Source organism: Haliotis asinina, chromosome 9, assembly GCF_037392515.1.
Source record: "Haliotis asinina isolate JCU_RB_2024 chromosome 9, JCU_Hal_asi_v2, whole genome shotgun sequence".
Lineage (NCBI taxonomy): Eukaryota > Metazoa > Mollusca > Gastropoda > Lepetellida > Haliotidae > Haliotis > Haliotis asinina.
In genome coordinates, this window is record NC_090288.1 from 13,344,047 (window position 1) to 13,356,053 (window position 12,007).

At 37.8% G+C, this 12,007-nt stretch overlaps 2 protein-coding genes across 2 annotated transcripts in view; one reads left to right on the forward strand and one right to left on the reverse strand.

Moving 5' to 3' along the window:
* Window positions 1-8,575, reverse strand: part of LOC137296259 (tetratricopeptide repeat protein 41-like) — a 53,135-nt gene extending 44,560 nt beyond the window's left edge. Inside the window, exon 1 of the mRNA XM_067828009.1 lies at window positions 8,499-8,575. The gene's annotated coding sequence lies outside the window, so the exon portion shown is untranslated. The remainder of the gene's footprint in view (window positions 1-8,498) is intronic.
* A 2,961-nt stretch (window positions 8,576-11,536) lies between these two features.
* Window positions 11,537-12,007, forward strand: part of LOC137296597 (uncharacterized) — a 43,442-nt gene continuing 42,971 nt past the window's right edge. The window contains exon 1 of the mRNA XM_067828410.1: window positions 11,537-11,731. Within this exon, the coding sequence (XP_067684511.1) occupies window positions 11,683-11,731 (49 nt within the window). The 5' untranslated portion in view covers window positions 11,537-11,682. The remainder of the gene's footprint in view (window positions 11,732-12,007) is intronic.

Genomic DNA, 12,007 nt, shown 5'->3' on the forward strand with positions numbered 1-12,007 from the left:
TATGAAAGTTGATCACAGTCCCCTGTCCAAATCTCTCAACAATAGACCACCTTCTAACTGCCTATCACATGACTGGCTCAGCTTTCAATGAAATGTTCAATGTCTTCATAAAAAATCATGTTATACTAAGCAGAGATCGATAGAGACTCGCACTAATCTATCCTTGCATGTTTCGCACCCTTGAATAATGTGAAGTGAATTGAATGAAATCTCATTATACGTTTGTAGTTACAGATAGACATACTTTTCCCACGAGGTCAACCGGCCAATGTGACTGGGGTCCATTGGAGAGAAAATCTCAAGGATTTGGATAACATTGTAAAAAATGTGTCAGTATATTACCATAGTTACAGACAATGCCAAGACTGGCATCATGTTACCATGACTACAAACAATGCTGAGAGTAAATACATAAAGCCATGAAAAAAACAGGAAAGAGAGGAATGAACAAATTGACTATTTACTAAGAAAAACAGAAAATTAAATTCAGGAAATTAACAGAAAAATAAAAAAAACAAAAGCAAATATCAGTTAATATAAAATACTTTGAAACTATTTTACCCTTACATGGATATTATGTTTACCTAAAAAAGCAGCATCACAACACATATCTTTATAAATGCCAGTATATGTATGTTAGTGTGTTATTTTATAAAAATTTTACATTGATAAAAATGTGCAAAATACGTATTCACACAAATTTCTAACATGCAATGACATTCCATTGACATCATGTCTTAATCAAGGAATGACTTATCATAAACTAATTCCCTTCTACTTTGATACTTAATGCCACAGCTTTGTAGAATGGGAAACACTTTAATGCTTATAGACCATGAGTCTTAGCTGTATCTCTTCATGTCCGCAATTGGTTGAAGTAATGACACACTAGCACACACTAGAGAAAATTATTCAATCTGTTACACATCTGTTATACGGTCGCATGATTCACTAAGAGGCTACATAGCACAGCTGGTCCAAGACATGGGAGCTGAAGATTGACTTAATACCTCGTGACATTAAAACAACATGTGGCCTTGCCACGATGTATCAGCTGTGACAAACAGTCTACATCATAGGACTGGTTTCTTGGGCTTGATTTCAAGAGATAACGGCCACATAGTTTACTCTTAGTAGATACCTGGCAGTATATATATACATATGGAAAGTAGCAAGGATGCAGGGACTGAGAAAGGCAGGGGCCATGAGCCATTTTGCACATTAGAATGACAAATGGCTCATTAAAATTTTGAAGTTTACTATTGTTACATGGGCAGTGACCCATTTTAAAATCAGAAAATGGCTAGGAATCCTAAAAATGGCCCATTGTCAAAGTTCTCCTGCCCTATCCCTGAGGATGTTGCTGTACACATGATATAAAAATACTTCCTTCATGGTGTAACATGTATTAAAATAAAACAGATAATATTTCAATGGTTGTTTCTAATATTTCTTAGAGAGAATCATGACATTGTCCAAATCATTTGTATCTGGCAAAACAAATGAAGTACTATAAGAGACCTCTGGCACTGACAGCAAACATAGAAAGCAATTTTACCCTTCTCATTGCTTGTAGATCCTACATCTACATCAATAAGCCAGGCCAATCCAAAACCTGAATAATCAGATAGTAAAGACACCAAATCCCCCATACGTGTTAAACCCATAAACTACAAAACAAAATCTATAAAACTACAAGCAAAATCAAGGGTAACTAAAATATCCCTCACAGAGTCGCACGCCTGGACTACCGACCTATTATCTTCTTTCAATATCCAGCTACTAATCTCTACCATATATCACCTTCCATCTAACTTTCTAATGCCGACCAGCACAGGCATGAAGTCCACCTGGATTAATAATACTGCATTGTTCCGTGATTTAGAGCCTTGCTCAGGGGAAATTACTTTATTGTGAGTGGTTAACAACTTTGCAGCCCAAATTCAAACCCGACTGATCTACTTCTTTGTGTAACAATCTAGTGTTATTTGGATATATTCGTGTCAAATGACTACAATCTATATTCATGTTTTACAACCTTTTGTTTGAGCGATAAGTAGTGTAAACCATATCGTATCTTGCAATAAGTTATTTGTAAATTGGGCTACAAATGAGTTATGCTGGGTTGTTCTAGATATGTAACTGCATAAATACTGTTAATTATTTCTGTTTTACCTTAGACAATGCTTAAAATGCTACAGTGTATACAATATATTCCATAAACTATTTGCAGTTGTCTGATTCTTTACAGGTTACCTTGATAACTACTACAACATCAGTGACTTAATTCTGTACTGAAATGGGGAACAATTTGAGTCTAGAAGAACAATAGGCCCAAAACACATGTAGTGAGTTAGGATGTCATGATTCACCGATGCACTGGTGTATTGTCAGCAAGCTTTGCACGATACGTTGGGCACTATTCATGTCAGGGCTCAATTTAAGAGATGCTAACCTACTTGCACCAGGGGCAACCTAAGATGAAAACCGTGTTGCACAGTCCAGCTGCAGTGTATATTTCCATGATGCAGTACCCATGAAACCATTGCAACACAAAGACAGATCCCTGTTTACAAGAGCTGTCATAGCCGAAATGAGTCTATAAATATATGCAATGTTTCGGTGCCTCAGCTATTCAAACAAGAGAAGAAAAATTATCTGACTTGCTTATTCTTATGATGTTAGACATATTTCTCCAAAATTGACTTGCACATGGTGCATGTTTGACTAAGAACTAGGTTGCACTTTGTAATAATGAGTTGCACCAATGCAAGTAACAAGCACTAAATTGAGATCTGCATGTAATAATTCAATTCATTTTTTTTCATATATCGATTACAATTTAGAGTCTTAACACATTTGTTTCTTGTATTTCTTACACAAGACAGCAAATGTGACTTGCTGAGAGTGAGTGAAGCATACTTCAGGCCCCTCTAAGTAATTACAGCAAATTAAGGAATTACAGCAAATTTGAAGGAATTGCATCTCAAACATAAACAAATGCAGCCCACTCGCAAAAGAATTGCAGTAGTTATCGGTAGTTTAGCAGTAATAACATAAACACAACGCCCCTATCGGAAACAATGTCGTTAATACTTGAAACTAGACCATTTTCAGAGATTTCTCGGCTCAGTTCCATGATTTGTCGGTCGTGTCCAGAAACTCACACAACAAAACATGGCGTCACTGGAAAGAGCACCCGTCTCATTACTGTTTTCATTTTTATAATTATCCATCTTTGACCACCTGTGTTGAACGGGTTTAGGTATGAGGTGTTGTCGAAGCTATAAATTATTTTTTTAGGAAAAGATCGTCGCTGCAAAAGAGCATGATAAATCATGCTTCCAATGTTCAGACGCAAACAACCTCTGGGGGCATGACTTATGACGCTCTTGGGCTGCGTTTGTTTACATTTGAGATGCAATTCATTCAAATTTGCCGTATTTTTCCTCCAGTTCCTTAGGGGGGCCTGATACTTGGCTGATGGGTAGTTGTCCTTTCTCTAATAATCACTACATATAACAGAAACGACTTGGATTAGTTGTTAACAGGTATTCAATCAACTAATATTGGTTTCAACATTACACAACTTACCATCAAGATAACGACTGCCCAAAATGTCGAAAATGCTAAATCGCAATTTTGTATCATGATCTCAATACTGAGATACACCTCGTATGGTGAGGCATCCGTATCGTGACGTCCCTAGACTGGGTATATTTTCATCAAACCTCTGTTGCTGACTTAAGCAAGTATGTTTGGGTTCTCCTTTCCAAAAATATGAAAATTTCACAAGAACAAGCATACGATATTAAGTTATCAGTGTAAGTATCTCTGCCATAAGGATTACAAATGAAAACATGTTTTCACTGAAATCAAAATGATGTTAGAGATGCATTTTATAAAAACACCATTTCTAATATATAATTATAATTGTCTATACAATCAGTTCAAAGCACTACAATTTGTTGAAAAATGTACTAAGAGACAATTTAAGGGTTATACAATCAGATGCATTATCTACAGAGCACATGATTCATATTTTATTTACCTCCAACCTAAAAATATTGACATTGAACCAGTACTGATTGTTGTTTATAATCTTTGAAAACTGAATTCTCCATTTGAAATATAAAATATTTCAGCATAAATTCTAGCATATATATAGCACTTTAATAATGTAGTATGCGGTTCATACAAGAAAACAGTCTCAGGCAATTTAACATTCATCATGGATACTACCAATAATCAGTAAAAGTAGAAACAAAATGTGCACCAAATAGTACTTTTCTATTCAACTCTACTACGTTAGAGTCAAAATATGTTTTACCTAGGACTGAAGTCTTGCTTCAAATTAATATGTTAAACTAGCCACAATGTTCAGCTTTTCAGTATGAAAAAAGAGAAATTTACCCACTTACGAAATTAATTCAACATGAGAGCAGCCTGTAAGATGTGTTCAGTTTTAAAATACCAGCAAGCATGTTTTGCCACCAGGCAACCGGTACACCTCAATAAAAGTGTGCTAAAATAATCAATAGACACAGACATGGCTACCCAACTCATCCTAGATCAAAAGGTATTAGGTGTCGCTCTTATGAAAGTAAAGTATATGTAAACATCATTTCCTGAAATACTGAAGACCAGTCGTGGCACAGTAGACATTTGACACTAGCCTAATTAGTGCTTGTATGGGGTTGCTGCTTGCCTACTTCACTAAGGGGTTCGGAAAAGGGGAGATAACTCTTGTATCCATGGCACTAAAAGGTTGATTAAAGATCCATACATACAGCCTGTTCTTGCGTGACAAAACATTAGTTCAATGTGGAAACTTTGCTAGTTTTCACTAAACTCCAAGGTATTATTCAGTTCAGTCAACTATTTGTGAGTGAGTAAGTCAGTCAGTCAGTCAATCACGGTCAGTCAGTCAATTTACTCTTCAGTGAAAGTGCAGGTTTAGCTGACAGTTTAACCATTTGCCAGCTAAACCTTTCGGGTAACAAGAGAATGTGGGCCAGTTAAAATGGTGGCTGATGGTGCCACCTTCCATCTACCTCATCTGTGCACAATTTAACTCTAATACCACATGGTCAGACATGGTGACTAGCTAATCATCAATTTGTTGCCATGCTTATGATGTGAAATACTTGTAAACCAAACATGATAAAAAAAAATGATATCATCATCAAAGGCAACCTGTCACCAAAGGCAAGGCAATGCTCTTTTCAGGATGCTACCAGTGATGGAATTTAGAAATATTTTGGGTTTACTTACAATCAGTCTGAACATATAACATTTGCTAATTTAACAAGAGATCCTTCAGGCTGATACTCAAAGATAATATACTGATATAAACAAATAAATTTCAAGCATTCCTTTATCATTTCAAAGCTGGTGATGAAAACTGGAAAATATTAATTGAATTTTCCTGTTCCTCTATTTGTTTCTCACAGTATAGCTAAATAACTTTACAGTATGAATACAAATGTTTCCCCATCATAACCCCTCTAAGTAAACTTAGTCTTCGTATTTTTCGTTACACTCCTATACTGAGTCTAACAAACCCAAGTAGGAGGTCACATCAGGTAACCGTTGACACTGACCAGTCAGAACAGGCTGAGCTTACCAAATCGCAAAAGTGCACATTCGCACATACCTTTTGAACTTTTACCCTGAAAATATCTGTACCTGTACAATTCCGAATGCTATTTTCCGAACGATCACTTCCAGGTTATGCACATGGAGCATGCTACAACACTGTGTAAACAGTAGCTGAAAATAGCATTTTTGTCAATATTCAAGGATGTCAGCTTATGGAAATATAACTAATGGTAACCATGTCATCTGAAAGCCCTAAACGTACATACTGCAGGTCAGATATCTGTGGTTTGAGCGGATTTTCGTTAGTTGTGGGATCAGTGTTAGTGACTGGGGGAAGTTGCCAAAGTCCAAACAGTAGCTGTTGTCTGATTGGTTAACTCTGTTCAACCATCTTACATTTGATTGGACGGTCATAGCTCACTCAAAGTATACCTGATGCAACCTCCCACTAGGGTTTGTTAGACTCAGAAGAGTGTCATGAATAATACTGAGACTTAAAGTTTACTTAGACTTCCGTTATGACCGAAGATTGATACATAAGGAAAGTCTTTTTGTCAGTTTGTTGCAATATTCCAGCTATATGACAATGGTCTGTAAGTGGGTCCAAGTCTTGACCATACAACCTGATGATTAGCATAACGAGCATCTACCTGCACAAATGTGATATACTGATATGTTTCAACAAAGTCAGCCATATACTGATATACTGATATGTTTCAACAATGGCCATCTATTCCAGTGTTAGAAACTCTCAAAATTTTCCACTAGACCACAGAACCATTGACTGGACAATACTTAGTTGTCCTGTCTGTACTTCACGGGACCAAAATAAGATTTGTATATTACCTAACTATCAATGCTATTACATTCATTTGAAGTTTAAAAACAAACCCCCAAAATTGGAGTTCAGATGATTCACTAACTATCCCCCAGCAATGGGGAAAAAGTGGTTTCAACAGCTATACTGTGCTACGCTGCACTCATATGCATGCGCTGTGAATACGTTCGCGGAGCTTGAAACAGTATGCATCCCCAGAGTATGAGGTCATCATAAAAAAATGTTGATTGTGATAAGCAGACTCTCTCATAGAGAAAACTCAATGTCTGGTTTATTCACACTTATATGTCGGCCTGCCTGTCTGCTAAATGACAATATTCAATGCACAAGTGCAATTATTGACCACATCCAGTTTGAAATGAGCATGTATCGGGCTTATACACCATAAACAAGGCACCAGCTAAGCATATCAGCAAATGAACCAGTGGCCAATGAAATGACTTCGTTACACTTGGGTGCACACCAACCGGCTCTGATCAGGTTCAATATTGCAGCTGCTTTGTTTCGAGGGATCTAAACCCAAGTACAAACTATTGCACTTTTGATTTGCGATTATATGCTTATAATTCTGTTTATTTGTTTTTTTTCTTAATCAGCAATGAATTTTATATATCATGAATAGATAACTGTGTTTTAATTTTGTTTGATTTTTTTGGTTGCATGTGACCTTTAAGCCTAGCACTATGATTACTATTTAAGGACATAACATGGCCTACAGCACAGTTTGATCAGTCATTGCTGCAATTTCTCTTGGCAGTGCAACGTCTCTTCCCAACCAGTATACTGGAATAATTTATCATAATTCACAGGTATGAGTTTTAGTGTGTCATATTTAACAGCTTATTTCTATAGTTGTGTACTATTTGGAACCAATGTTGGAATTTATACCAAAGCCTGGTTCCAATTTCACTATTTAGGTCAGTAAAGCACATGAAAAACATTGATATGAGTGTACACTTCAATACACTGGGGTTAAATCAGACTAACTCTTAGTCTCTGAATATAATGATAGTTACAAATAATCCCATTAAACTGAAAAAGAGCAGCCAGTCAAATGGGAAATTCAGAAAATTTGTACTTGCTTCTGACTAGTGGCCACAAAATTTCTGAGTCCCATGCTGGGAATGAAGGACCTTGTGATCCGAAGTCGGACGCCTTGTCCACATGACCAAAGAGGTTAACCCAGTCAGCAAGCTGACAAGGTAAGGATGTTATCTTTGGGATGACTCCAGGCCCTGCTACATACTCTCCCATCAACAGAAGGCACGTCCCGGGCCACACAGTTGGGTACTGAGGCTTATTTTGTTCAAATTTGATTTGAAAGTGCTCAGCCCCACGTTGGGCACCAATGTAGCGGCCATAAAATTTCCAAGTCCCATGTTTGGATTCAAATGACGGACCTTCTGATCCGAAGTCAGACGCCTTGTCCACATGACCAAAGAAGTTAACCCCGTCAGCAAGCTGACAAGGTAAGGATGTCATCTTTGGGATGACTCCACGCCCTGCTACACGTCCTTAAGTGGGCCAGCAGTTGGGTAGCCTAGTCGTTAAAGCGTTCACTCATGACACGAAAGATGTAGGTTTGATTCCCCACATGGTCACAATGTGTGAAGGCCATTTGGTGTCCCCTACGTGATATTGCTGGAATATTGCTAAAAGCGGTGTAAAACTAACTTCACTCTCACTCATTCACGGCTGTAGCATTGCAGGAAGGGCCGGTCAGTAGGGACAATAATGTGGTTCTGGGACTGTGAGAGTGAGAGTGTTAAATCAACATGTCGATTATTTAATAATAAATGAAAATATTAAATCTAACGCATGTGCTTCAATACATACATTGCAAGAGACTGGTCATAAATAGTAAGCTATTCAAAGTGGTTCCTATGCCCAATGAGTTTGAATCAGTTATGTTGCCCACAGTACTATGTCACTATGTAAAGTGACTCTCGTGTCAACAAAACTTTACAAGGCCCAGTCTAAATCTGAGGCCTAATGCTCAAAAGAAATTTGATAAAGTATGACATAAAAATATTGTCAGGTCATCATAGATATCAAATACCTGTATCTTTCATAAATATTCCGTATTCATATCAGGCGCCATTGAGGATTCTCCAACCTGTTGATATTCCTGATCGATCATTCATATCACCATGCACACTGTGTACACTAACTAGCAGACGCCCCGGAAATGATTGTGAAGCGGGGTCACAACAGGAATTGTGGGATAGTAATCTTCGGTAATCTTCGGCACGAGACCGGCTTCTCCGTAGAGTAACGGTACGTGCTTAAAACAAGGTCGAGATCTATATATAGGATACCAGTTCCAGCACTACATATAACATTTACAAAACCCTCTGTCGACATATGTGCAAAATTGTAATAAGCACCAATTTTTAAACCGACGGGTTCTTAAAGGAGACAATTAAAAATTATGCTGATGATGTATTTGCAAGTTCAATGGTGTTTGAACATTGAAACATACATAAAATCAAGGCAACGTCTTCTGAAGGTGACACGTCAGCTGATAAAAGCCGATAGCTTGAGATCATTCTAAGCCGATATGTCACAGCTGAAAGCACTCTTTTGATCAGCATGATAACAGAATAAGAATGGGGTCAGAAAAATATCGTATAATTCGGATCAAAATGGGTTTTTAATGATAACGTTCATTACATACTGAAGAATTTTGTTATCTCATCAGCCGTGATTAAACCTGATTTTCTATTTTAGAAATGCAATTCATTTTTGTTGTTGAGCGTTTCTGTCTAGTTGATTTCATGTATTTGGTTACCTTGACGACAAAATAGTCATGCTATGTAGCTAAGTAGATCTAGGTAGAAAAACAGCGAGAATTTCCCTTCAGCACACTGCAACACACGAAGCTGTAGAGAAAAATAAGGGGTTCACCATGAATGAATGAACGAACGAACAAACGAACGAATCAGACTATGGTAACGCGCACCACGAAAGAACGTAGTGTAGATCTTAGGCCAGTCTGAATATATATAATTTTGATAGTAACAAAAACATTTTAACTGAAAAGGATCGCCAGGGAGACCAGAGAACCTGAGGAAATATAGACTTGCTTCATTTAAGGCTTTCGATTAAGGCTTGATTGTCCAGTTCTGTTACTTCAGACCTTTGCCAGAACTTATTCCATTTTCAAGTGCGCAATATATTGATGTACAGATTACCGTCACGTAAATTTAGATGGACCAAAACTAAATCAGACTGAACATATTCACCACATTCATGAGAAAACTGTCTCATAAGACAAGATTATTAAATGGTATAAAACTTGAATTCTTTACTTTGTTTACGTCAAACAACTACATGATACTATCGAACGGTTTAGGTTATTCTCGTGATTAAAATACACTGCGAAATGTGTCTGTTAAAATGATTACGCTTTGATTACACGATGCCATTTAGAAAGTGGTCAAATGCAACATATGTCATATTTGGGATTTCACTTTCTCAGCAAAGTACAAATTCTAGTACTTTTTTGGGTTGAGTCCCATCCGGGATTCGAACCCGCACCCTCTGAGTCAGGCACCTAATCGCCAGCACACAAAGTCAGCGGTCTAGCCGGCTCAGCCACCGCGACTTCAGTATGAACTGTAACCCTCTTCCCATGGCGTATGACTACAAATACATATGTGTTGCTCTATCTGGTAATGGATTGAGGGATTTGTGTGGCATGTTAACATGTTCTGAGCTATATATAATATTAAAGAAATCAATAAACATCTCTGTCAATTCTTCTACATCTGTCACAATGACTGTGTTCCGTAGTAAATTATTCAAGAAAATATTTGACTGGTGGCTTTTATTGATTTTGTCAAGTCCTACAAATGTCACGGATACTGGAGGGGTGGATAAAGGAATATTCGCAAACGCTGATAATACGTACGTGCAACACTTTTTTCAAACTGTAAATACTGAAAATAACTGGGAAAAGGCAAACGTAAACGCTTACAAAACCAGGGATAATCTACTACAATCTGTATATAGTCTCCCTGACTAAGCAAACGCTTGTCCAGTTTATGTTTGGAACGGAACACCTACCCATGTATAATAGGGCTTAAATAACAAATACGAATCTTATGTCTTGGCAGTTAGGAATCAATGTTACATGATAGTGAAAAATAGACCTGTTCTGATCATGAGGCCAGCAACTGTTCCAGCGAATAAAACAAATAAGACCAGGAGTTTGCTGCCTGTATGAAATGTTTTCATGACTTATTGACCGAGTTTTGATTTTTGATATTTTGTTCAGTTTCGTTTTAAGGTTCGGTTTACATACCAACGAACCCAAGCATGCACGCATGTGCCACAACACACGCATGCGAACACGCTCATAGTATCCCATACAAAATGCTCTCGCTGATTATTTTGGTTGACAAGCTAAGTATCTCAGTTTCGTAGATCGATGCTCAAGCTGTTGAATGCTGGGTTGTGTGGTCCAGACGGTACATTTTGTGGAGACCGCCACCACATAGCAGGAAACTTGTTGACTGCAGCCCCACAACCAACACCAACAATGAAACAAACAACAAGACAAAATAACACGTGAAAAAATATGCATTAAATTATAAATACATGTATGGCCATAATGGCATTTTAAAATTACAATCCCAATCATATTCTAGCAACATGTGTTAGAAATAATAAATGTTTTAAGTGTCAGAGCCTTATCTACGCGGCGCATCCGTTGTCATGGTGTTTGATTATATTCAGAAAGACACTGGTAATTCATCCTCCAGTATCATGGCTGTTATCGGTATCGGCAAAACGAACTTTGGCAAATACACTTCGGCAAATGCAAATATTAGCAGATATAAATACAGATAGTCATATCTGAATGAACAAAACCCCTCTGAGTGGTAAGGGCAGGACGAATCCGATTCATAATACCATCAAACGAGTACAGGATATTAATTTTCAATCGAAGATGTGTTGTCGTAGCCATGCTGTTATTAGGTGCCTTACACGTAGTATTTTGCAATCAACCAATCAAGTTGGGCCAAGTCGTGCCGAAGACTCGTACTTGGTTCAATTTGATTGGTCAATTTTCTATATGTGGTCATATTTCATTGGTTGATCACACAGCGGAAGGGAATTCCCTAAAAGTTGCTCTGCCGAGTGAGGCAAGGACACACCGTCGTCTACACGTAGAACATCGAAACAGAACCTCTCCTAGTCCTACCAGGAGACGAAGGAGTGGGTTTCCTTGGATAAAAATGAAAAAGCTCTTCGTATTAGGAATTATAGGCCTTCTTTTCGTTGCTGGTAAGTTAATTTCACTGCGAAAGACACGTGTTTTCGTTGAACTGGTCCGGCATGCGTGTACGAAAACGCGTATCGAATGACATTTCTTGCATTAGGTCCGGTACCATAGGTAGCGTGCTGATTTGGCAGCAGAATCTTTGACTACTTGCAGATCGTTTCGTGGGATGATGCCCAAAATAACTTATGTACAGGCACAGGCGAGACAATAATGTGCATGTCAGTCAACTCAAAGAAGTAATGCTGAAGACATGTGTCACTAACAAAGGGGCGGGGTTA